Source organism: Strongylocentrotus purpuratus, unplaced genomic scaffold, assembly GCF_000002235.5.
Source record: "Strongylocentrotus purpuratus isolate Spur 01 unplaced genomic scaffold, Spur_5.0 spur5_scaffold_2, whole genome shotgun sequence".
Taxonomy (NCBI): Eukaryota; Metazoa; Echinodermata; class Echinoidea; order Camarodonta; family Strongylocentrotidae; genus Strongylocentrotus; species Strongylocentrotus purpuratus.
This window is the reverse complement of record NW_022145605.1, coordinates 13493126-13518555: the sequence shown is the minus strand read 5'-3', so window position 1 is coordinate 13518555 and position 25430 is coordinate 13493126. Positions and strand designations below refer to the sequence as shown.

At 37.7% G+C, this 25430-nt stretch overlaps 2 protein-coding genes and 1 long non-coding RNA gene across 3 annotated transcripts; 2 read left to right on the top strand and 1 right to left on the bottom strand.

Annotated features, from left to right (window-relative positions):
- Nucleotides 1–303: 303 nt before the first annotated feature.
- On the top strand, nucleotides 304–10539 carry LOC752067 (hydroxyacid oxidase 1). The gene is made up of 8 exons (XM_030991056.1): nucleotides 304–683; nucleotides 4410–4561; nucleotides 5808–6081; nucleotides 6819–6991; nucleotides 8471–8562; nucleotides 9271–9432; nucleotides 9989–10058; nucleotides 10457–10539. Exons 1-8 carry the CDS (start codon nucleotides 535–537, stop codon nucleotides 10537–10539), a joined length of 1155 nt encoding a protein of 384 aa, XP_030846916.1. The 5' UTR covers nucleotides 304–534.
- On the top strand, nucleotides 9995–11576 carry LOC115926672. Its single transcript, XR_004065205.1, has 2 exons — nucleotides 9995–10058; nucleotides 10368–11576. It is a non-coding gene; the product is annotated as an uncharacterized LOC115926672 (long non-coding RNA).
- A 1103-nt stretch (nucleotides 11577–12679) lies between these two features.
- Nucleotides 12680–24368, bottom strand: LOC115918824 (aqualysin-1-like). The gene is made up of 8 exons (XM_030991718.1): nucleotides 24061–24368; nucleotides 23433–23573; nucleotides 21949–22078; nucleotides 21071–21183; nucleotides 20043–20184; nucleotides 16557–16744; nucleotides 15458–15629; nucleotides 12680–14295 (listed from the first exon to the last, which is right to left on the bottom strand). Exons 1-8 carry the CDS (start codon nucleotides 24175–24177, stop codon nucleotides 14156–14158), a joined length of 1143 nt encoding a protein of 380 aa, XP_030847578.1. The 5' UTR covers nucleotides 24178–24368; the 3' UTR covers nucleotides 12680–14155.
- Nucleotides 24369–25430: the final 1062 nt, after the last annotated feature.

Below are 25430 nucleotides of genomic sequence, written 5' to 3'. Positions count from 1 at the left end.
GAAGAAAAGGGACTGACCTATAAACATGACATATTTTCATACAATTTGAAATGTTTAAAGAAGGATAAATCCCTGTTTAAGGGAATGTGTAGAAAGATCATAGCTGGGGGGATTGCTAGTCCTTTTGCCAGCCATAGCCTAAATGGTTTGTGAGGGCGTTGCACAACGACTAAAAAGTTATGACAGAGACAGGACAGGGTCGGAGGCGTCATAACTTCTTATTAGGGACTTTTAGATTTGCGTGGACTGATACGTGTGACGTCCATTAAAGGCAGTGCATTAAAAGGACGTCGATCGTAGCAATCCACGTTGTCGTTGTGCAAATCTAAAAGTCCCTAATATTAGTCAGGATGAACAATGTACTTTATTCTGGCAAAGAGGGCTTCGTGAAATGCTTATCAGACAATAAGCTTACTGGCGCTGATCCAGTTATCCAAGGAGTTAGACTTATGACTGTTTCGAGAAACGGTGCAGGCCCCAAGTCGATCTCCAGCGTATACTGCATATACGCAATAGTTTTCATTTGAAGGAAACATGACGACCTCGTCAGGGGCCTCATTGACGACCATCGAGGATTTTCGACGTCGGGCTAAGGAGCTGTTGTCATCAGAAGGCTGGTCATTTTACAACGATGCGTCGGGACGGAGATCGACATTTCGAGATAGCATGGCTGCCTTTGACCGGTAGGTGTTTGAAAAAAACGTTGTAGGTTAGTTGCCTTTATAACATAACGCTTTGTAAACATTTAAACGCGGCTCACTGACAAAAATTTATCTGTGATACTGAGCTCCTACTTAGAGCGATCGTTTTGAAGAGCATTACTCTATTATACCTGTCATAAAATTGCGGCTGTCTGACATCACGGCCATTTTCGTAAATTAAATGTAATCATTACATTCACCTCAATTATCATATGTCAATGGTCAGAATGCAAAGTATATACACTAAAGGCAAAATGTTTGTCCCGGAGTTTGTCCGTCTCATGCATCAACAACTAATGTATGCAGTTTGCATTCTTTTGAGAAACAATAACATGTGAATTTTATAACTCGACGCTTGTTAAACGTGTACAAACATTTGGATATGACTGTATTTTTTAATGGCCTATTTTGCATGTTGTATGACGGGAGAGAAGCGTTACAAATTCTTGAATATTTAGGTATAATAGCAAAATCATGTGACCTGAAACAAATAGGACTATCATGATGTTAAAACCCCTGTATAATATAGTTCATATACATGCACTGGTTGACCTGCAGTCGGTGCGTTAGGCAAACATAACAAGTAAATAGTCTATTTGGTAGCTTATCATGTACTGCGCCAAGGATATACCATATAATAGTCACAAAATTATTGTTAACCGACAACAAACAATGCCAAAGTTCATTTACCTATGTCGTTACACATTTACGCTGCAAAGGGCACTGTTTATGAAGGGGGTAAAAGGGGGTAAAAAGGGGGTAATTTTCCCTTCCTAAAATATTTCCGGGGGGGATGCAGCATCTTTATATCTACTATTAATGATAGCGCTTGAAGGGTTCATGCAGCTTTCTTCGCACGGTCTCTCGTATGCCACACGAGCATTTTTGCACAAAACAATAGACACCGATTGAGGGAATGATTGCTTCGTGCAATGCACAATGACTTTGTAGAATTATACATTTACGGCTTTGATTAGCTCCACGACAACCCTCAGATATAGGCCTATCGATCATAGTAAGCTGCCAATAAAGCGAGTGTGAACAAAAATAAACCGCGAGCAAGGAAGATCCCAGCGCATGCCTGTTATCAATTGTTGTGCCAATTTATAGTTATAATGGGTTATTACGGAATGATTATATAATTTGAATTTGAATTGAATTTAAATTTGAATTTATTCACCACAATTGAATCCTTTAAATAAGATTTGTGTATAATATTACAATTAAAAAAAACCGAGATTAGTTGCTATTTACATCTATGTTATTACAAGGTTATAATTCTTGGTTCTTACCCAAGAGTAATTTTGTAAGTTTTTTTTTACGAAAAGAGGTTCTTGATCTCTCAATTCTTAGATCAGTAGGAAGCATATTCCAAAAATTACAAACAGAAAACTTTCCTTCGTCTGTTTTTAATAAAGGAAGACGTAATTGTCGACCCGTTTTTTGTCTTATGGAATATGCATGTTGTATCATACTGCAATAATGTTTTAAGGAATGAGGTAATCGTTCATTTATCAAATCAAACACAAAAGTACAAATAAATAATTTATGCAATTTAAAAACATTCAACAATTTGAGGTAATGAAACAGTGCATTAGTATGAGAACGATGTGGCTTGAAATTTATAGCACATACAGCCAGCTTTTAAGTATAAAATATACAATTCAACTGTGATTTATAAATACTACCCTAAACCTCGATGCCATATATAATATGTGGCTGTATCAGAGCTTTATACAACAGTATCAATATATGTTTAGGGACAAAGAGCCGTAATTTAAAGAGGATACCGACCTTTCTCCGTTTATAGTCATTAACAGATTTTATATGTGAATTTCATGTTGAATGTCTGTCAATGGTAATGCCAACAAGTGTTGCTTCCTTCACTTCTCTTAATTCTGCCTCAGATATTTTAATCTCCCTCTAAGCACGGCCTTTCTTCTACAGCTACTAAAGTAGATGGAATTGTTTTTGACGCATTGATAGTCAGCTTATTTGCAGTGCACCAATTCTGTATTGAATTTGGATTTTCATTTACATCAGACTCATCTATTTGATCTACACCTTTGGGAAAAGTATGAAAAATATTAGAATCATCTGCAAGTAGTCTGAAATTGAAATAATTTGTCACTATTGGCTTGTCAATTATATAGATTAAAAACAGAGTTGGTCCTGAGATAAAACCTTGTGGTACACTTCATTTGATATATCTACTTTTTGATGATGACTCTTTGTATTTCACATACTGCATTCTGTCACTAAGATAGCTTTCGAGCCATTTCAGTGCATGTCCTCGGATGCCATAATATGATAGCTTTTTAAATAATATGTTATGGTTTATTGTGTCAAAAGCCTTTTGAAAGTCAAGAAACACACCAAGCGTAACACATCCTTCGTTTTTTTTTATATACTTTTCAATACCGTATTCATAAGATTAATTACTGATAATTTAGTGCTATACATTCGTCTAAATCCGTACTGATGATGATATAAAATGTCATGCGTTTCTAGAAAACTGGTCAATCAGAAATGAGTCTATAATTCCCCGTATCATGTTTATTACCTTTTTTAAACAGTGGAGTGACTTTACCAATTTTCATTTGATCAGGGAAATTTCCTGTTTCCAATGAAAGATTGACGTTTTAATAAAGTACAATATAATATAAAATAAAAATTGTAACACAATATGCTATATAACTTAATGTAATATGATATAATATAATATGATATGATATAATATAGGCCTACCCTTTTTTCGGGTTGTTTGGTACCTCATGTATGAACAAAGCTTGGATCAGCGAATAACTGTGAGACCACGTTTTGCGAATATCCGAAAAGCTGAGCTCAATTTAAACCGATTTGATAGCCATAACTTTGTTTCTTAAAGGTGAAATTCAAAGAAAATCACAAAATATGTCAACTAATGTATCACTAAAAACTGGTGAGCTAACAGATGACCATCGTACAAGTTTTAGGTCAACTACATATCGGGTGATTTATAAAAATACAAATCAATCACCACCCTAGCAGCTGGGATATACGAGAGATTCGCCGGAAAAATAACGATGTTTTAATGACGTCACTATATTGACCAATACTGCCCAAGCAGACGACATTCCATAAAGAATGAACATAATTGCACAGCTATTATTTGTCAAATTATAATGAGTTTAGTGTATATAAATGTAATGGCATGTCAAACCATTCAAAAGGGGATATGACCCGATTCTGATAACTAAAATCGTTTGCTTGTAAATACACAGGATAGGGGTTAATTAACAATCAAAGAGATCAGACTTTCAAATTGAAAACCCCCCGGAATGATATTAAGGACGGCATTTGTTCCCTCTTGAAACGCCGAACATACCGCGGTGTGTGCAGCTGAATATACAATGGGGTCTTTTTTTGTTTACAAGCGACAGATTCCTTTATTTTTGTATCGCTGCATTTGTCATCAAAATAAAACCATGCGCGGGGTTTAGAGTGAGGCGCAAGACAATTATGGCAGTCTTGTAAAGATTGTCTGATGTTCAGTCATGCGTGAAGGGATTCAAATGAAAATGGTACCTAAATGTACTGGTAGGATAACTCTATCAAGACATATCATTAAACCCATAATTAAATATTCATGCTTCCAACAGTACAACTTTTAAAAAGTGGGACATTTTTTCTGACTCACCCTGTCTGATCACCTCTCGTCCATTCTAGCTACGTGATTCGTCCTCGTATCCTCCGTGACATCACGCAGCGTTCTCTGTCTACGACGGTGTTAGGTCAACCAATCAGCATGCCCATCTGCGTTGCGCCAACGGCAGCACAACAATTCGCCCATCCAGACGCCGAAGCAGCATCGGCTAAAGGTTCGTTTAGAGTCGGAAGACCATTTTTGTAATGTAATCAAATTTAATGCATAAATCTTTGTTAAGTGACACGCTACAAATTATGTCATTCACCTGCTATGGATAATTGTTTTTTTTTTCGATAGTCGGAATGCGAGTTGCATACATTAATTGTTACTAGGTAGGACAAACAATTTTGCTCATTTGTTCTACCTATTTAAACATCACGTTTTACATTCAATCGTTTGTGACAGGTGATTGAAATAGTTTGTAATAAGGCACTTCAAAATGTGTGCATCAAAGTTGAATACATTACGAAAATGGCCTATTACTTACATTTAAAGTAACCACACGATCGGAGAATCAAAAGTGTTTTCAATTGATGCAAAACTCATATCATTGCGAAGGGGAAGCCTTGCCGATCAAATCGACAACTCTTCTCTTCAAAATATGTTTGGGGCCCGCAGTAATCAACTCTCAAAAATGTTAGTTTTGAGATCCAGATTTTCTGCCTTCAGCGGTCCTTTGTAGAGCGTCAATATTTGTGACGTCACATACGAGACACGGCTGGCTAGCTGCATACTGCTACACGGCACTGATCTGTTCGTCCAGTGTGTGACGTCACAATTCAGAGCTCGCTACGCTTGTGTGTTTCACTTACGTTCAGGGGCGTTCGGGGGTCTAAGGAGGGTCTTGAAGAATTGCATTTTACGCCTTTCCATGATATCTATATGATTTCTCAGCAAATTGTTCGTGTTTTTCAAGAGAAAATCTTTCCATCCATATGTAATTTGTTCTAATTATGAGTTTTTAGTGAATTTTCTTTGTGTAGCTCCTTTAATACGGACCTGTGAAACACAAGGTACGGGGTTCGAATCCCTGTCACAGCACTAAAGTCATTTGATAGGAAATTTATATATATTTGCCACTCTAGACAAAGGTGAAATAAATGGGTAGCTGCATGGGCCCCGTCTTACAAAGAGTTGATATCAATCGCAACCTATTTGCGATTGATATCAATCGTTACTATGTACATAAGAGATAGGAGATCGACTGCCGGAGACTGCAAACTTGCGATTGATTTGGATCAATCGTAACTCCTTGTAAGACGGGGCCCTGGTATGCATCGAGCACTATAACAGTGATATCCCCTCAACAGACCTTTCCATTTAAAAAGGAAGCTTCCTTCTGAAAAAAATGTTAACAGTGATAATGATTATATAGCTATTAACTCGGTTATCCGTGCTAATGTCAAATTATTCACCAGGAACTGCGGAAGCTGAAACCTTATTCATAATGTCATCATTTGCTAGCGTATCCATCGCTGAGGTTAGGCGGGCAGCCCCAGGTGGGTTACGATGGATGCAGCTATATCTCTTCAAAGATCGACGGTTCGCCGAACACGTTGTAAAGGAAGCCGAGAGAGAAGGATTCAAAGCTATCGTTCTCACCGTCGATTTACCTCTGTGGGGAGACTATTCATTCTTCAGATCTTCGCATGCAACTTCAGCATCGAGATACTATTACGATCCAAGCCTGAGGTACTATTATTCTGGATTGTCTGTTAAGCTATGCTAGAGATCGACTGGATACTTTTAAGGTCCATGTCACACACTAGACACTATTTCCACTGCAGCATACTCCAAGCACATTCGGTTATATAAACGCAGAAAACAGGTCCAGGCGCCATTTCTAAGCACAGTCGCAACCAGGTCAACAAAATTAGCGCAACAACAATCCAAACAAACCAATGCGTACGTATAATACACTGCTGGTTTGATCGATACCTCAGGCGCATCCGTCAATGTCTGGATAAAGCCTCTTGCTCATAGTGTATTGTCATAGTGTCATGAATTGTATTGTATTAAACAATCTATATTGACGCCTCTTCGCGTAGTGGAATAACGTCTCGTGTACATCATGGGCTTCAAAATAATGAGCGTTGCAGACGAGGAGTCAGTAGGGCCTTTTAGATTTGCACGTCGACATAGTGGACTGCTACTTGTGACGTCCTTATAAGGCAAGGAACTGCACTGTGACGTCCTTTTATTAGATGACAATAATTTATTATGCACACAAAAAAAAATCATGAAAATTCTTTGACGTATGAAGGGGTTTGCTTATCGAAAAACTCGGACAATAATCGTTTGATTTAATTAATTGGAAATTTAATGTACAACATGTTTTCTTATTCACGATTTAAATTCGCCAAGACCTTCATTTTCACGTTTCTTTACGAAACATTTATCGTGATCACCCATCTTGATTTATCTTACAGACCAACGAATCTAGCCATAGACATACCAGAAGTGCATGATGCCATCCGCTCTGGTGACGTCAACCTACGTCATTACCTGGCGCAGCAGTTCAATTCACCCAAAACATGGGATGATATCACATGGCTCAAGTCGATTACGTCACTTCCAATCGTGCTAAAGGGTATTCTTACTGGTAAAGAACACAGAGCTTTAGCTAAAGTTTGATGATATTACTTTAACACGTGGTGGAAGTGGCACAGAGAAGTGGATTGAGATGGATGTGTCATGTGTTCATGAGAAGGGAAGATGAAGGATTGTGAAAAGAGCGTGGGATCTTGAAGTGGGTGGTATAAAACGGAAAGGAAAACCATTTTGGGGTGAAAAGCAGGCGATTTCTTTTCATGACCGGGGGGACGAAATGCGAGGGGCGAAGGCGACGGAAGTGACTATAACCAGGCAGGCAGCGGAATGTTCATTTTTGTTACTATTACGTCACTATTACACTATTACTATAACTCTTAATCTTGTAAACGTACAGTGTAAACTGTGCTTACGTGATACCAACGAAATACAGATTTTCTACAATATTTACTCGTACATTTTGAATGTTATGCGAAGGAGCGTAGCGACCGAGCGAGAAGATTTTTGCAATTGTATACGTCTAAACGCTGCACTCTTTGGCCCTCCTGAGCATAAAAATCTGTTGCAGTCTTTAGTCAGTATGTGCTAAACATTGTTATTTGGCGCTTTTTCTAATTTTCCGAGAGGAACGACGGGGGGACGTGTCCCCCGTTCCCCCGGGATCGCTGCCACTGGTGAAAAGATAAGGTGAACAAAAAAAAATCAGTTAGGTTGGTCTCAATGAGGAGGATGCTTGAGATAGGAAGAAGTGGAGGGAGGAAGTGTCATCTTGGCGCAAAAGTCAGTAACCCCTCGTACGATGGATATTGCTGACTTTGGTGATAATGACGATGATGATGTTATCAGTAATAAGCTAGAATAACTGTTATAAGCTACTGAAATCCTTGCATTTGATTGGTTGTGAGATACTTTGTTTTGGTTACAGACTTTATGAAACAGGGCACTGGAAAATAAATGGATGGAGTAACTACATCGGTATTTAAACGTCTCTATCAAGACTGTTGTTTCACGATGAGATTCAAAGAGAGGCGAGTGGTGATGAACTACTCGAAACCATCGATGCAAGATACGCAGATAGACTAGCTACCCTTGTATCTAACTATATCTATGTATGTCTCTCTTGTCTGTGGATACGGCTGAAACCGCTTCCAGCCTCTGGAATCATTATTTGAGACACTGTCGTTTTCAAGAGAAGCGATCGATGACGAACGCTCCGCAGTCATCGGCGGAAGACACTTAGATGGACTACTTTCTCCTGGATCTAAACATATCTGTGTATAATATTTTGCCTCTGGATAAGGCTGATGCAGCTTTCAGTCTCTTGTAAGCTCTGATAGAAACAGAGTCGTAAATACTTAAAATCATCCTATGACAATTCCAAAAGCCCTCTACATCGCTGTTATGGACAGTATGTAATCAATACATGATTTCTTCGGGATTAACAGTTGGGTATTGAAATTGCTCTTGTGAGTTGGTATTTGCGATGATGTTTAGAATATCTCCTCCCATAACTTCTTGATTCTCGTTACAGGCGAGGCTGCGATGGAAGCGGCTGATGCCGGAGTCTCTGGAATCATTGTATCAGCTCACGGTGGAAGGCACATGGATGGAGTACCTGCTCCGGTAACGAATGTTGCTTTTGGGGGCATTTGTATAGCATGAACACATGTTAATAAGACTTTTGAGGGGGCACTCGTTTTATAGGAAAGTTATTTTCCCTTGTGCCTATTCGGCAGGAGGAAAGGTGATGTGGGCCACAAAAGTATTCCCAGAAAGGTTATGAAATCAACAGAAGTACTATGGGAAGCTTCCTTTTACCTCTAAAGTTTTTTTTGTTGTTAAATGCACCCTTCAATCCTACACCACGAAAGAGGGCTTTCCCGCCATCTATCTTACCGTAAAATCTCACCGTAATAGAGTGGTGAAGTGTGACGTCATCAAAAATCTATTTTTAGAATTTCTCAATTTTTTCTTCCTTTTCCGAAAGAGCATCAAAAATAATGTCTGAATGTCAAAAACGGTTCATAACATTAGGAACCAGAGCACTATAACACTGAGTTCCCATAGGACATATATTTATTCAGATGGTCATATCTCAGCCAATACTTAACAAATTCAATTGGTTTACGACATTCGGACATTATTTTTTATGCTCTTTTGGAAAATGAAGAACAAATTAAGAAATTCTAAATATAGATTTTTATGATGACACAGCTTCGATACTTTATTATCCTCTCTAATTTCTCAAAATTTCATTGCTGTCAAGGAAGTGAATTATGTTCATAACCTCGTGTAAGGGAAAGTACAATTAGCAATTTAATTTTTTCACAGATTGACGTCCTTGAGGAAGTAGTGTCAGCGGTCAAAGGTCGTGGGGTTGAGGTTTACATGGATGGAGGGGTACGATCAGGAACCGATGCACTCAAGGCTCTCGGATTGGGGGCACGGGCAGTACTAATAGGTAGACCAGCCCTCTGGGGGCTAGCTTGTGATGTAAGTAGCTGGGAACTCATGGGCCAGGAGACTATACCGATCGATCTTACTGAGACTTAGACTTAAACTTAGACTAATCCGGGGAGTAGCGTGTGAAGTATAAGTTTAAGTATAATAAGTATAATAATTTATTGTCCTTTGCAGGAAATTTGATTGTGATGTAAGTAGCTGGGAACTCCTAGGCCAGGAATATGGAAGGAGCTGAGAATTCACGGGCCAGGAGACGACCGAACGGTCTTACTCAGACTAAGAATTACACGTATAGTCAGGGGAGTATTAAACGTGTGAATATGAAAGGAGCTGAGAACTCACGGCCAAGGAGACTACCGATCGGTCTTACTCAGAATTTACTCTTACCTTGTTTTAGACTAGTCTATGGAGTAGCGTAAGGAGTTTAGAACTCACAATTCATTTAATTGCAATCTTGTACTTCTCGTATGCTTATTACAGTTGTACGCATGATATCCGCGGCTAATATATCTATGTTCCGGCACATATACAAACCTTCATATTTTAGGTTCATTTTCATATTTCTAATTCTTTTTCTTTTTCACAGGGTCCGGCTGGAGTTACTAAAGTATTGTCAATCTTACGGTTCGAACTAGAGACAGCTCTAGGCATTTCAGGTAAGTTTACCATGTCTGCCTGTCCAAAATCAGTTTTTAATCGATCGAGTTGACTTTTGTTGTTTCATCTGTTATGTTATGACAGATAATGTTTATTAATATTGTCGTTAAGTCTTACAATATCTCTTTGTAGACGTAATATATATAGCTCGTATTATCAATATACCCCTAACATACAGAGCAAATAATATATTTATATATATATATATATATATATATATATATACATATATATATATTATGATGGTTGGTACACTTTAAGTTAATACATACCTTATGAAATTACGCTGTTTGCTTGATATTTGACAGGTTGCACCAATATTCAAGACATTCCGCCATCATTGATAGCTCGGAAATCTTACCTATGAATTCACCCTCATCGATCGAACTCCGTCCAGCTGACAGGAAGCTAGGAGGCACACGGATGCCACTCCTGTTCATCCGAAAACAATCTGGAACTTCGGAGCTGGTTAAGACCTAAACCCTACCCCCAACTCTCTATCTCTTTCTCTCTCTCAACTGATTGGTCGATCAGATACACCCTAAAGTAAAGCGTAAGAATTTTTATTTGGGATTTTTCGTTAATTACTAATTACGTAGCATGTTTTGTAAAATGGAACATGTGATTATGTAATTGTAATTTAAAAAAACATCTTTTAAGATCAAACTGGTTTATTCCGATTAGGATGAAAACCAAACTGACAGAAAAACAGGGTCGACGTCCCACGGCCAACTCTCTCTCTTTTTGTATTCGAACCTATGGATCGAACGCCCGAAGTTGTGTGGATGCACGTGTTCGGTGGGTGTGCTGTGTGTGCGCGTATGTGTATGTGTGTATAACTATGTACCTCTGTAATTTCGTGTGCTAACTCTTCGTGCAAAATCGGCATTTATTGTTAAAGGAAACTATTTTTCCAGACTCTTTTCAATCGTGACATAATTCGACCCTCGTTACACTCCATTCAATAAAGACCTACTTATATCTTAAAACGAGAGCATTATTACCAATTAAAATCAGTCCCGTCATAATAGTCTAAAGGAAGTACAGAGCTAACAACTTAATGGTTCCTCTCTAACCTTTCAGACCATGTAGAGCAAGTCGAAAATATACTACGTTCATGTCATTACATCACAGCACACTACATCATGAACGATCCATGGATCTTTTCAGTGTAACCATTCAGACTACTACTAATGATGACAATAGTAGTAGTAATGATACAAATATTGATAATAATAATATTAATAGCTACATTTATGTTGCGCATGATTGTATCTAACCAGGGGAATGCTCAATGTGAGCATTCATCGAGGATTAAATTCCTACTAGATACCCATTTACTAGTGGAGATTTACAAGTGGAAATACTCAACTCAATAGAATTTTACTATTGCAAAAGAAAGCAATACGAATCATTTGTCACCCCAATTTTCGCGCTCATACTAATGAACTCTTTCACGCAAATAATGTTTTGAAGATTCATGACTTATTTTCCTATAACTTGGGTATATTTATGTATGTACACTAGAAAAAATGAATCGCCACAAGTTCTCTCAAATATGTTAAACAAAAATTCTGAATTTCATAGTTATCCCACGAGAACAGCAAAATGTTATCACCTACCAAAGCCAAGAACGGTATTTTCCAGCAGGATTTTTACTTTCACTGGCCCAAAATATTGGAATGCCCTTCCTGGCACATTAAAAGAAAAAAACCTCATTAAGTGGTTTCAAAAATGCCCTCAAGCACTTTTTGTTGCAAACTAATCAGAATAAGCAATTCCCCTCTCGGTCTCCCTCTACCCCTATCTCCGTCTTCTTTTTCTCTTTCTGCATGTTTTCCCCCTTTTTCTGTGTTTTACTCTCTCATTCTTATTTTCTTCATTTATCATCATGTCATTCTGCTAATGTTTGTGATTTGTTTTTGTCTCGTTTAATTGTTAGTTTTGTATTGTCTGTCATGTTTTTTCGATTCCGTAATTTTTTTCAAAATTAAGTTATAAATGTATAAAGTATAATTATTATTGTGCGAACCTACGTCTAACAAGCTTTGCTTTCAAGTAGGTTCGTTTTTTTTTCATTTCCTGTAATTTCCTGTAATAATATCTTGTCAAAAGACGTAAGTGCTGTGATGGGGCTCGAACCGCGAACCATGTGATCTACAGTCCGATGACATATTCACTAGACCACGACACCTAATAGAAATAATGATAATAATGATAAAGAAGAAGGAAAAGAAAAATAACTCTAAATTCATACGTATAGTGCCTAATACGAAAGATAAGTCTATAAATTCTGTACGGATATTTCTGTTAAGTATCCCGTCATCGAAATTCATTTACAAGATGTGCACGTCATCTATATTCGTTGGGAACTATTTGAACCATATCATAATCGTAATTGGATAAGACTTTCATTCTACCAAGACCCCATTGCTCTCCTGGGTATGGAGTGTCAAATGTAGATTAATGTCTTGCCAAAGTAATATGTGATTTTCTATTCATTCATATTTTCTTCTTTCTATAACTCCATTAAATAATTACCATCATTAAATAGTGCTGTCTTTTCATCTTGCATCATACCAAAATCAAAGAAATTAATAAAGGCTGGGAAAGGAAAACGTTAATTATTTCTTTGGTTTTATTTCTGCGTTAAAAAAATAAAAATTCAAACTACAATTATAAAAATCGAACAATAACAATGAATGAAATGTTTGCAAAAGTAATTAAATAGAAAATCAAGTACAAAAATAAACTTATACGAAGCATACAAATGAGATAATAAATATATGGTAAATATTTTCAATAAATTAAAGAGGTCATTTATAACGCAGGAGACCGCCATCATGAGCGGTTAGGCTGGAGATGGATAGCGGCCTCGTTACCCTATATATATATATATATATATAACCCCATCTCCTACCCGCACCAACCAAAATTGCTGAATTTCTGGCTGAAATTACATGAATCATCAGCTCCATTTTATTTTTGTCCAATAATGACATGGTAATTCATTGTGGGATATAACATATTGCGTTTTACATTAAAATCTGTATAAAAAGACATCAAAAGCATGACCTTGAAATATGAAATATTTACATTCGAAATCTGTTTAAAATTGGAAAAACATAACATCGACACAATGCACAATATACAGTAAAAAGGCCCTAAGATTAGTACACAGTACCCCCGATCCCTGCACCCCCCCCCCCCGAATATCATCCCAAGCCGGTGTACGCCTAAAGAGACAGAGACGGTGATAAATAACGAGACAAAGATAGGGAGATAGGAAGAGGAAGATCAATATAGAGAGACATGAACTTGAAGAGAGACAGAGAGAGACGGAGAGAAAAGAAAGAGAGGTAGAGAGAAACAGAGAGAAAAGAAAGAGGTAGAGAGAGAAAGGGGGGAGGTGGAAGGGAAGGATCGAGACAGGGGCAGAGAAGGAATCCCAACCCACAGTTCGGGGAAACCCGAATTCAGAGATATTGCACATAGTTCATACACAGGCTATATTTTAAACGTGATGATAGACGTGTAAGCCATTCCAAGTAAAAACAATAACATGAACGCATAGGTATGCAGGTATGCAAATCTCCCTCGCATTTAACAGTATTTAATTCATCCCCAAAATTAAAAAAAAGTGCAACCGCAAACTTTAACATAAACGAAGAACCAATCTTATCGTGAAAAAAGAACAATATTACAGCTAGGTGTATTTTTATTGCTATTATTAAACAAATAAGAACAATTCACCCCTACTTGTTATGGTGTATTTGCTATAATGATATGTACCCCCCCCCCCCAAAAAAAAAGGAGAATTGTGAAGGTTAACTAATAGTATACTTTCTCAAACTTACACTTCATGGTTTCGTTAATTATCCAGAGTGTCCCTGAAAGGAGAAAGTTTGTCAGTAAATTTCTTAAGAATTCCAAATAGATTATCAATAATACAACAGAGGTCCTACGTGTGTTCATTGACCTATCTACGTTCTATATGATGGAGAAATGAGAAGTGTATAGCAATTACGACAGCATTAAAATAAAATCCGCCCTGGATTACCGCGTCACGTCTATCAAATGAGGCTGTTGCTGGATCCTATGGTACGTAAAGGAGGCGATTCGGAGAATCGTATCCAGGATCAGTGACCAAGTCTTTTGTGGACATCTCTATGACTTTTGCTGCGATTTCTGCCGGTGTCAGGTTGGGATTGTTAGCCAGAAGGATAGCAACAGCACCTACATCATGTTAAACAATTACAACAAAATTAGAGTTCAAGTTTAACAGTGCCTATATTTCGAAACAAAGACAAATTTAAGGGGATTGAGTTTGTTTAACATCGCCTTGTTTTTTAAACGAAGAGAGAAATTTAGGAGTTTTAAAATGTTTGTCACGCCTATTTTTTAAATATTGACAAAAATCCGGGGTTTCAAATGTTAATCTACACTGTCAAATGGTTAAAACTGCACAATTACTCGTAACGAACACAGAGCAATCCAACATTTCGACAAAATGCAATCACATAGCTCCGTTAAGTCTCATTTGACAACGCCCCCTATCGTCAGAGTCCAGCAGCCTATAAACATGTTAGCCTATGGACTTTCACCCCAAAAATCGTTAAAAATTCATTTTTTGTTGTTTAAACGAAAAGCACATCCACCCTGACGTACGTTGACACTAGCTCTTTCATTGGAACCCTCATGTCCCATTGACTTTTGAAACTTCACCCACCGTAATTTGATCAAAATAGGTCGCAAGCTCGCCATTGCATATATAACGCATGTGTCCAACTTTGAACGCAATTTACGACGCGATTATAAGATTATAAGGTCAAGCACACGAAGGATAAGAAGCATGAATTATCATAGATCAGTTCTGCTTGGTTCATTATGTCCACTTCAGCCAACCCCCCCCCCCCCCACCCGTCATTTTTCCTTAGTATAGGCAAACATTTTGCCGAGGTAAGCAAAAACATGAATATTCATGACACACCATGGACTATTCGATTATTAACAGAGGGGTGCAATGATGCACCACATCAAACTCCCCTACTTTCAGTCAAGTATTTCATTGTATTATGTAGTTTGGTAGGTTTATTTTACTAACTGTTTAATCATCATATATCAATGGTAGTTTAAAGATATGGAAAAGGTTCTTGTATTTTATATTTAGCAAAGCAATCTCACATACAAAATCACTATCAAGTGTCGTCTGATCCGCCGATTGCCGTCTGCTATATACGTTCTATAGACGGCGAACTAGCTACGTTTGCGCTGGCGAAAACGAGACAACCGGAGCAATATGATCAATAAGTTCAGATTCATTGTTGATGTTGTTTGTTTATTTTGTTGGTTGTCATCTTGTTTTGTTGTTGTCATCATTAAGTGAAAGAGTACTCACCTGTGACGTGGGGACAAGCCATTGATGTACCACTGAATGTTCGTGTCTCCTCTATACCTCCGATATATGCACTTGGGATGTCCACACCAGGGGCAAAGACATCCACACACTCTCCATAGTTGGAGAAATAGGCCCGTTCATCGTCTACAGCTGTAGCCCCGACAGTTATCACCTGCAATAATTAACAGAAGATCGATCGAGACCAGATTAATAACTTTAGTCACATTTGTATTTTACAATGTAATTATTAATACCCGGTTATTCAAGTTTCAAGTTATTTATTTCACTTAATCAAAAATAACATAATTGAACATAATGAACAATGGTTATCCTTTTAACTAAACATACAATATAGAAACATAATGTACATGATAATAGTTATAACAGAGAATACAATCATATAAATCAATCAATAAAGTGGGGTATCTACTAAAAAGCAAAGCTTGTATTATGTAGGTCCCGGTTCATAGGTTTGTGCATAAATAAGGGTATCTGAATTAACATATTTACAAAAGCATATGATTACACGAGGGTTATCTTTAAGTGACACATTTTACTGAACATATCGTAAACAATTGAAAAAAAGGAAGAGTACTGTGCTTCCCTTCGCATAAACAAATATATATATATATACATTAAATAAAATGATCAGTGCTAATTTTAGCGCTACTTTTGCGGAGGGAAAGAATAATTGCAAGGAAAAAAATTCAGAAAAGAGAACAGAGTATTCCCATGGGGGTATTCCGGCGTATCCTACCGGGTTTCCATTAAATACATGGGTAGAGAGAAGTAATGAATGCCTTGCTTATATCAGGACTTTCAGTGCCGTGTCGAAAGTCGAACCAACGACCTACGCATTTCCACTCGACCTCTAAGGAAGGTGTTACGATTGCATGTTCTACAAAAAAAAAACTATTACCAAGATGAATATATGAACACACACGTAAATGTGCATATCCTTTTTTCTTTGTGTACATGTATGGCAAATTAGGGTTTTTTTCGGGGGAGGGGCTGGGGCCACTTCTTTCAGTCCCATCCAGCCCCCCCCCCCCCCCCCTTTCCCGTTCACCTTCGCCCGACTAAGATTGGATGGACTCACCTGTTCGACCCCGGCAGGTGAGTATCGGCATGCATCATCATCGGAGTTACCAGCGGCTGCCACTACAGTGATCCCGGCATCGATGATGAGAGACTTCAGGGCATCATCTAATGCATAGTTGCGGCCGCCTCCAAGCGACATGGATGCTACCGCTGGCTTTTGGCCAGATGTCGCCACAAAATCAACACCTGAAGTGAAAATGAGATGATAATAGTAAACTTTAAAAAAATAATTTTGTATACAGTCAAATATGTCTCGTTGACCACCTCTCCATCTCTTCATAAAGGCCGTCTGTCTTTAGTGGCCATGTGTTTTGTCTCATTCAAGAAAGAAACTGTTGTACATTGCGTATACAAAAAAGTGTACCCAACTTTAAAACTTTAAAAATGTATAACCATATATGACCTTGAATCATATTCAAAGGGAAAGCGTAACTTATACCCTGTGTAATGATACCATATTCATATTTGAGCTGCCACGTATGACTGAGCAGCAGGTTTTTCAAAAAGTATTGTCAAAATCCTCTTGTACCAAGTTTGAGCTAAAGCAATATTATTTACATTGACCGTCAGGCAGTTAAAATGCTTATGACAAGCAAAATGTAGGACATTCTGTTCATTAAATATGATTACAATCTTGACTTCATTCGCATCCCTTGTTTCTTCTCATTAGTGAATAAAATGGATTAAACTGAGTGTCAAATTTGAAAGAACATGAAATTTAAATGAAAACAAAATTCATCATTGTTTGATCAAAATCTGTTCAGAGATGCTGAAATATCCATAAATAAAACAATTTCTAATATGTGTAGGGCCCCACAAATATTCGATAATTTTGAACCAGCCGTTGAAAAAAAGAGATAGCGCCTTATACGTTTTATTCCAGCCAATGCCAATATTGGCTTTGTAATCTTTTTCGTGTTGGTTTATAATACGCACAACCAGCCAGCCCGTGTATTGTTATAATTAATTAATGAACTGTCTCCGTGTTTTTTTAAAGTGGAGCTGAATTGGTATGATCGTATTTTATTTAAATTTTTTTTTACATATTTTGGGGTCTAAAATTACCTTCATAGCAATTTTAAGTTCCTAAACGAAAACTAGAAATGTCATAACTAAAAATAAGAGCAATCACCATGCACTTTGAAGACATTTGCAGTCTTAAACAGAGCGCTTAGAGACTGTAGAGCGCTTAGAGACTTCTGATAAAGCAAATTCAATTCAATTCAAAAAGAGTTTATTCATCAAATGATTAGCAGCCAAAGGCTGAATTGCACATTTGTTACATTTAAAGATATACAAAATAAATTATTGAAAATAGATACATACAAACAAAATTGCAAAGTGCACGTTACAAACCAATAGTAAATGTTAAAAGTTTAAAAAGTGATGAGTGGCAGTGGGCATTCTCGTGGTGATGGGCACACATGTCCAGGAGGTGGGCCCCTTCCCCTTCAAAAAAAATAATTCATCAAACGACCCCCTCCCCCCTATAACTATAACTAGAGCCGATTATTATTATTATTATTAAACAAGAACTTATTCGCTATTTGAAATAAACACCCTATGCTCCTTATGCGTGTGATCAATGCCACAGCAGACCAGTGAGCAGAAATGATTTAGCAATGAGACAAGAAGTTAGTAGGCTGTTCAAAATAATTCATAGATTGAAACAAGGTTCTGTGAAAGCCTAGATACAATGCATAATTCTAAACAATAAAGAACTGAAGCACGAGGCATAATTCAACTTTTACAAGGATTTAAGCCACAGAGGCACATGCATATGACCTGACTCACAGTCGTTCCATCAGCCCAAACTTGGAACAAGGCAATTTGGACAACACCTTTTACAGACCCTGGTGTTCAGAATATCATTGGACAGAAAAAAGGTTACTCATTCTATGAAATAGATTTTGAAGTCATATTGGTCATGACTTTTTAATTAGGAGCTACCGAAGTTGGGTACACTTTTTTGTATACGCACTGTATAACATCTCTAAGAAGGCTACCTGTCTGCAGTGCCACTGTTTTTCTTCTGTTTCCCATGGGTGATCTTAATAGACAGGTTTGACTGTATAAATATGTGATTTTCGATTTAACATGTTTAATATTCCTATCAGCTTCAAACACGATCAAAATGCCTCGTTAGTCACTTTCTGAAATGTGCGTACATAAACATTATTTCTACGGAGAATTCGATAAGGTATCATTTGAAAATGCCCTTGAGTTCATTTATTTGTGTATTGATATATACACTCACGCGCAAACGCCCCCCCCCCCACACACACACACATATATATATATATACTGTTAAAGCATGTGTATGCTACTATGCGTGTCAACTAGAAGACCTACGTCCCTGTCTACGTCCTTAAGTCATAACTAACAGTAATGAGGATTAAAGATACCATGTCCCTTTTGCAGCCAACATAAAATTCTGTAGAACTTTGCAGGAATTATGAATATGTCATATATGTCTTATCTGTGAAATTTAAACGTTAGCAGTGTCCTAATATTCAAATTATTCAAGGAAACCCGTTTACTTGCTAGACTTCACTGTCAGACACTATTGAGTGACTGACTTGGTTTTTTTTGGTAATAACATACATAAAATAGTTACAAAGGGTACATGAGCATTTTTATAGATCAATAACCCACTTCTTATAATGGCCAAAATTAAATTGATTGAATCTTTGCGCAGCACAAAACGTACGACCATTCGGTACAATGGTCTAAAAATCAGACTATTACTTACTGACTTGGTAGCACTTAAGTCGATTCGACAACAATTAGTCGTTACTTTCCCACTTAGACATTTTCAAGCCCCCCCCCCCCTCATTTTTTTAAAGAAAGTTCTTAATTAGTATTTTCTTTCAAATGCCGTTGGAATTTAATCTTTTCATTTTTTGACCTGCAAAGCGGGGGATAGGGTAGGGGCAGCCCCCACAAATAAAAGCAAACACAAAAAATGCCTTGTACAATAATGCACGACCGTACAGAGGAATTTTTTCTCTTGAGGACCGGGGGAAAATGCAATGAATTATTGATAATTTATTGCACTTCGTTTTTTATTCGTGGGGGGCTGCCCCCTACCCTAGCCCCCGCTGCGTACAGTCATGATTCAATGGCAAAGCAATAGCCTCATAATCGTGAGGCCCCATGACCATAACCGTGTCGATGTGCTATATTAGTGCCCTTTTGCGAGGCATTAATCCTCATTATTGTCAGTTATAAAGGACGCAGGTCCCCTAGTTGATATTAAAAAGCATAGTAGCGTGCACATGCTTTAGCAGTCACGCAAAACAAACGCTCGAAAAATAATATTCAATACAATCTGAGAATGTATACTATTATCTAGATCTATTAGGAATAAATCATTTTCAAAATCATTCCATAAATTTGGGTGAAAAAAAATATTCCACCTTTATGACCAACAGTGTATTTTTGTATTTATATAGATATATGACTACACATTTGAATTACGTACCTGCAACGACCCCGCTCCATGAGCCACTTCCACGACAGTTTAATACCCTTACACCAAACAGATTGACACCTTTGGCCACTCCGTACAGGCTACTCCCTACTGTCCCAGCACAATGGGTTCCATGACCTTGACAGTCAATTCCCTGTGGCAAAAACAATAACCACGGTAATGTCAACCACATCAATCTACCTGGTCGAAAATACACTCGTGATGAGATTTTACATTAAATTCAGGAATCGATCATGAACAATCAAACGAAATCGGGAGCATTCAGAGGCTAATTTGCCACAACAAGCAGAGTAAATAGTATAGATTTATTGACTGCTATGATAGGCATCGCTGTTTCTATAGGCTCATGGGGACGTTACATGCTGCTAGGTCATCGGCAGGATGTAACGTCCCCTAGAACCAGTATAGAAACAGTTATGCTTCAAATATTACAGCAATCCATGCAATCATAAATCTTTTATATACCGAATTCACAAACAGATCTACAAAGAATTCTTATCTCATCCTTTTCTTGAGTAAAGACTGGTTAAAACATCACAGAAAATCTGAGACTGTCTGTAAATGTTTGCTAGAACTGCATTGTATTTTGTATCCGCCCTCACACAAAGAGACTGTTTACACGTTCCTAGAAGGTTCAGTTTCTGCCCTTTCATATGACACCTCAATCAGGAAAAATGAGCAAGGAATGACAAAGTTCTCTTCGTTTAAAGTGATGCTTGCATTTCCATAATTTGATTAAACGAATTCGTTTTCACTGACTGCCTGCCGTAGCAACAAACGGAATTGACAAAAGACTTAACTCCGTTTTGTCGACAATTAGCCGTATACGAAAGACTTCATGCAGAGGAGTGGAGAGTGTGCACTGCAAATCGCAGAGTCGTAATTAGTCCAGTGACTGGGGTAATAATAATACTGTAGCGCTTTGGTCTGATAATTTTATTATTACTATTATTATAATCATTACTATTATTATTATTGTTTGCAGTGGTAGTAGTAGAAGTGTGGATGAGAACACTTACGTAATCCCCTTGACCAACGGAATCAAAGGCAGCCACGGCTCGACCTTCAAAGTAAAGACTATCTGGAGCGATGCCAGTGTCGAGAACATAGACGTTAACGCCTGTGCCATCGCCTATGGGGAGGCGGCCGGAAGAAGACAGGTTGGGAGAAAGAGTTTATAACGGTGCATCAGTTTATTTTTTAATTTTTTTTGCCAGGGTTGATATAAGTAAATCGTTACACCACGTTTGTTATATTGGGTAAAACAGAATACATACAAGAAAATTCACTGGTAATATACAATACTTCATTTGGGGAAACCATACCAAAATTGCTGAGAAGTATAACTTTATCGAACAACCGACGTAAACATTTTCTTCATAGATGTTCAGTCATTCAGTTCACTGACGCATGTAGGGGCACACATATTCAATATTCAAGATTCAAGATTATTTTATTGGTCCATGTATGCGAACATTACATAGAAATTTAGCTTCCAATTGCTTTTTTGACAGTGAAAATACAAATGATAGAAATACAATATAACATTTAACAATAGAAAACGATATACATAAATATGGATAATTATTTATAATGTGCACGTGCCCCTCAATTTTATATTGCCTACAATTAACATGAATTAAAATGTCTCATAATATAATATTTCCCGTTAGATCCTCCCCCCCCCCCCATCCTCTAGCTCCCGATCCACAGTCTCCAGTCATCCGTTTAATTGCACTTTAATAGCAGTTACTGAAGTGCAACCAAACGGATAGCTATCGAAAACAGTAACAAATCCAGTAGGAAATATATGATTATGAAGATAGGTTATAAACTTAAATTATTTCTTACTTTCTTGTGACTATCTATGATTGAATTGTGAATTGTTAGTAATTACCTGAAAACTCTGCTCTTCCATTTAAAGGCAACTGTCTCTGGTCAACACGATCTAAGCCCCAGGATGCAACAGCTGATGTACGGGCGACGCCATCTTGGGTTATGTACTTTATTTCTTCTCTGGCTAGCAGCTTTAAAAATGGATATATGATTCAGAGGTATTAATACAGCTGATATGAGTGAACCTGGTTACAATAAATCGAGTAACTGTTACTAGAGATCGATTTTGTTGAGCACTATGTATTGATAAGGCAAACTCTAAGGTGAATATCGTCAAACTTATTGTTTTATCTCTCATCTGACTAGCAGCATAATATATTCAATTAATGGCTTTTAAAGAAGATTACACATTACATATATTAGTGAAGCTCCTTTACAAGAAATCAAATTTATATTATCAAGGGTCATAGTTGTAAAGCAATACGTTTACTATTATGACAACTTATAATTAGGGAAGTATGATAAGAAAATTACTCATGCTTTGATTTCTTCTCGCTTGGATTTTGGTTATGGCCTTTTGTTTAGTTCGCCTCACAACCTACTCGCAAAATTACAAAGATTACAGAATGCTGCTGCTCGTGTCGTGACCCTGTCCAACAAGTACAGTCACATCACACCAGTCCTCAAATCACTCCATTGGTTGCCCGTAGAAAAACGTGTTGTTTTCAAGATTATTTTGCTATTATTTCACTGTATACATGGCTCTGCTCCGCAGTATAACATCGGCTTGATTAAGCATTACTTTCCTTCTAGACAGCTACGTTCTCAAAACTCTGGCTTACTTGTTACTCCTAGGGTTAAAACAAAGTGGGGGGAGCGAACCTTCGCTCATGCTGGGCCTTCGTTATGGAATACTCTCCCTCAATGGGTTAAGAATAGCAGTTCTGCTGAAGTGTTAAAAAACAATCTTAAGAAATATCTGTTTAATTTAGCTTATAATTGATTACCATTACCTTTCATGTCTGTACCTTTCCTATCGCACTTTGTATAAATGTATCATGTATGTATTTCATCTTTTGCACAAGCTGCGCCTTGAGCATTTGACTGTCAAGTGGATTTGGCGCCTTATAAATCATATGTATTATTATTATTATTATTATAAACTTCATAATCTTCTTTTACACAAGATTTATCTCCAGTCGGATCATCACTGTGGTTCGTTATCCCTATAACTGACAGATCTATAAGGGGAAAGAAACGACCCGTCCTCCACGGTCTTTTTTTAACCACATCGGGCATTTCAAGTACTCAAAAGGATTAGTTTTTGCTTTTCAGATATTTTACAGCACTAGTACCGAATTATCAGAATATTTGATACGCCCTAAATTCTAAGCACTAGTATTAACTTCATTGACAATATTCAAAAATGCCTTTATTATTGTAGTTGATGTGATTATCATCCCCAGACTTGCCTTTATGGTGCTAAATAGTATCTGCAGCATCGCGTTTCTTACTGTTGTTATCGTAATCACGTTTGCTATTTACCTTTTCGACAGCTCCTTTGGAGAGTTTAGCCGAGAAGCCCTGAATGGCTGTGGTGTACGTATACTCGATATGAGCACCATCGAAGATTCCTGAAACGTCTTCCAAGATCAGTATCTTGATGGGATCAATATCATAACCAGGCTGTGAAGAATGATTAAAATATAACAGCATAAGATTAATAGTCAGTCTCATCTGAGCGATGAGTTTGGTCTCCTGGGCCTTTTGCAATCTCTTTCGAGGGTTCACATTATATAAAACGATCGTCCACAACAAAGAATAACAATGTCGGCAACATTTCAAAACAAACAGCAAAATGAAATGGTAGATTTAAAGAATGAATTGCTGTCAAATTTAAATTCTAAAACAAAAGTCAATGAAAAACGATAAAAGCTTTGACTGGTATTCTAAGATAATGCTTTGATTGTATGTGTATAAACGTTATTGTGAACGTTTTAGATATGTGAATTAAAGCTCCCTGGAAGCTAGGGTTAAAACGAAAAGATAAAAATTATGTTGGCAAACCCAGTAGGATATCATAGTCCCAAAATGTACGTCCCTACAAGAATATGAACTGAGCCATTCTTTCTTTTTTTCTAATTATTAATCGGCAGCATTTTGTTTCTCTCACCTGCATCACGATTATGTAGTGGTCATCAATCGACTCTTCTACGGTGTAAAACGTGGCGTTCTTAGCAGTCGCGGCGACCACGAAGGCCGACAATATTACGACGATCAACTTCATCATTCACCTTCCTACCAGCAAAGATACCAGCAAAGATACCAGCAAAGATATCCCGATAAGTTGATATAATAACTTTATTGATTCACTTCTGAGTCTGCTAAAGTTCTGCTTTCCAGTGGCAATAGACTGATGATCCAACAGATATTGGTTTTATACAGAACCCGACAAAAAACTGGCTCATTTCATTTTAGAAATAAATTCTAATCTATGCACTGCCCATATTGTTTGTTCTTTTTTAAAGTGCACACAAAACCCTCAGATTAGGCAGCTGGTACCAGAACACGCCCTAAATACTGGACACAACATTCAATGGGATGATGCCCACATACTATTGAGTTTGAAACGCACTTCTGGTCAAGAATGTTAAAAGAATCCATCTGCATAAAAAGAATTTATCTTTCACTGAATAGGAATTCTTGCTATACATTGCACTGCCCCTATATTTTGTGCACAGAAAGCCCTCAGATTAGGCAGCTGGTACCAGAACACGCCCTAAATACTGGACACAACATTCGATGGGATGATGCCCACATTATTGAGTTTGAAACGCACTTCTGGTCAAGAATGGTAGAAAAATCCATATGCATAAAAAGGATTAATCTTTCACTGATTAGGGATTCTTGCTATACATTGCACTGCCCCTATAATCAAGTTCACTGTCGCAGTCTGAGCATTAGTAGATTAAGGTCATTGCAGAACAAATTGTGAACTACACAAAAAACAAAATACTGGACACGTGCTCGTGAAAGTTATGTAATCATTATCCATGTATGCACAAGCAGTGCACTCCATGGTACACAGGTGGAAGTATAAAGGGGAAACAAAGGTTGTGTAGCACCTCCATCGCCTGTGGCGGATCCAGGGGGGGGGGACGGGGGTCCGCCCCCCCCCCCTGGCAAAAACAAAGAAGGAAAAAAAGGGGAAAGATGTTTTTGTTTTTTGTGTGTGTGCGTGTGTGTGTGTGTGTGTGATAAAGAAAGCAACAACAAAAAAAGTGTTCCTTCGCCTCCCCCAGCCACTGAACAAAATATGATACCACGTAATTTTCTTATTTCCGGGGACAAAAAAAAAAAAAAAAAAAATTGCTCATCGTACCGTGATTAAATGCCTTAGAACCCCTGAGCTTCCGGGGGCTCTGCCCCCTAGATTTCAGGGCCCAAAACCAGGCACCTTGATGCTCATCTGACGGTAATTTAATGCTTAAAACCCCTGAGCTTCTGGGGTCTCGGCCCTCTGGACCTCACGCCAATTAGTTT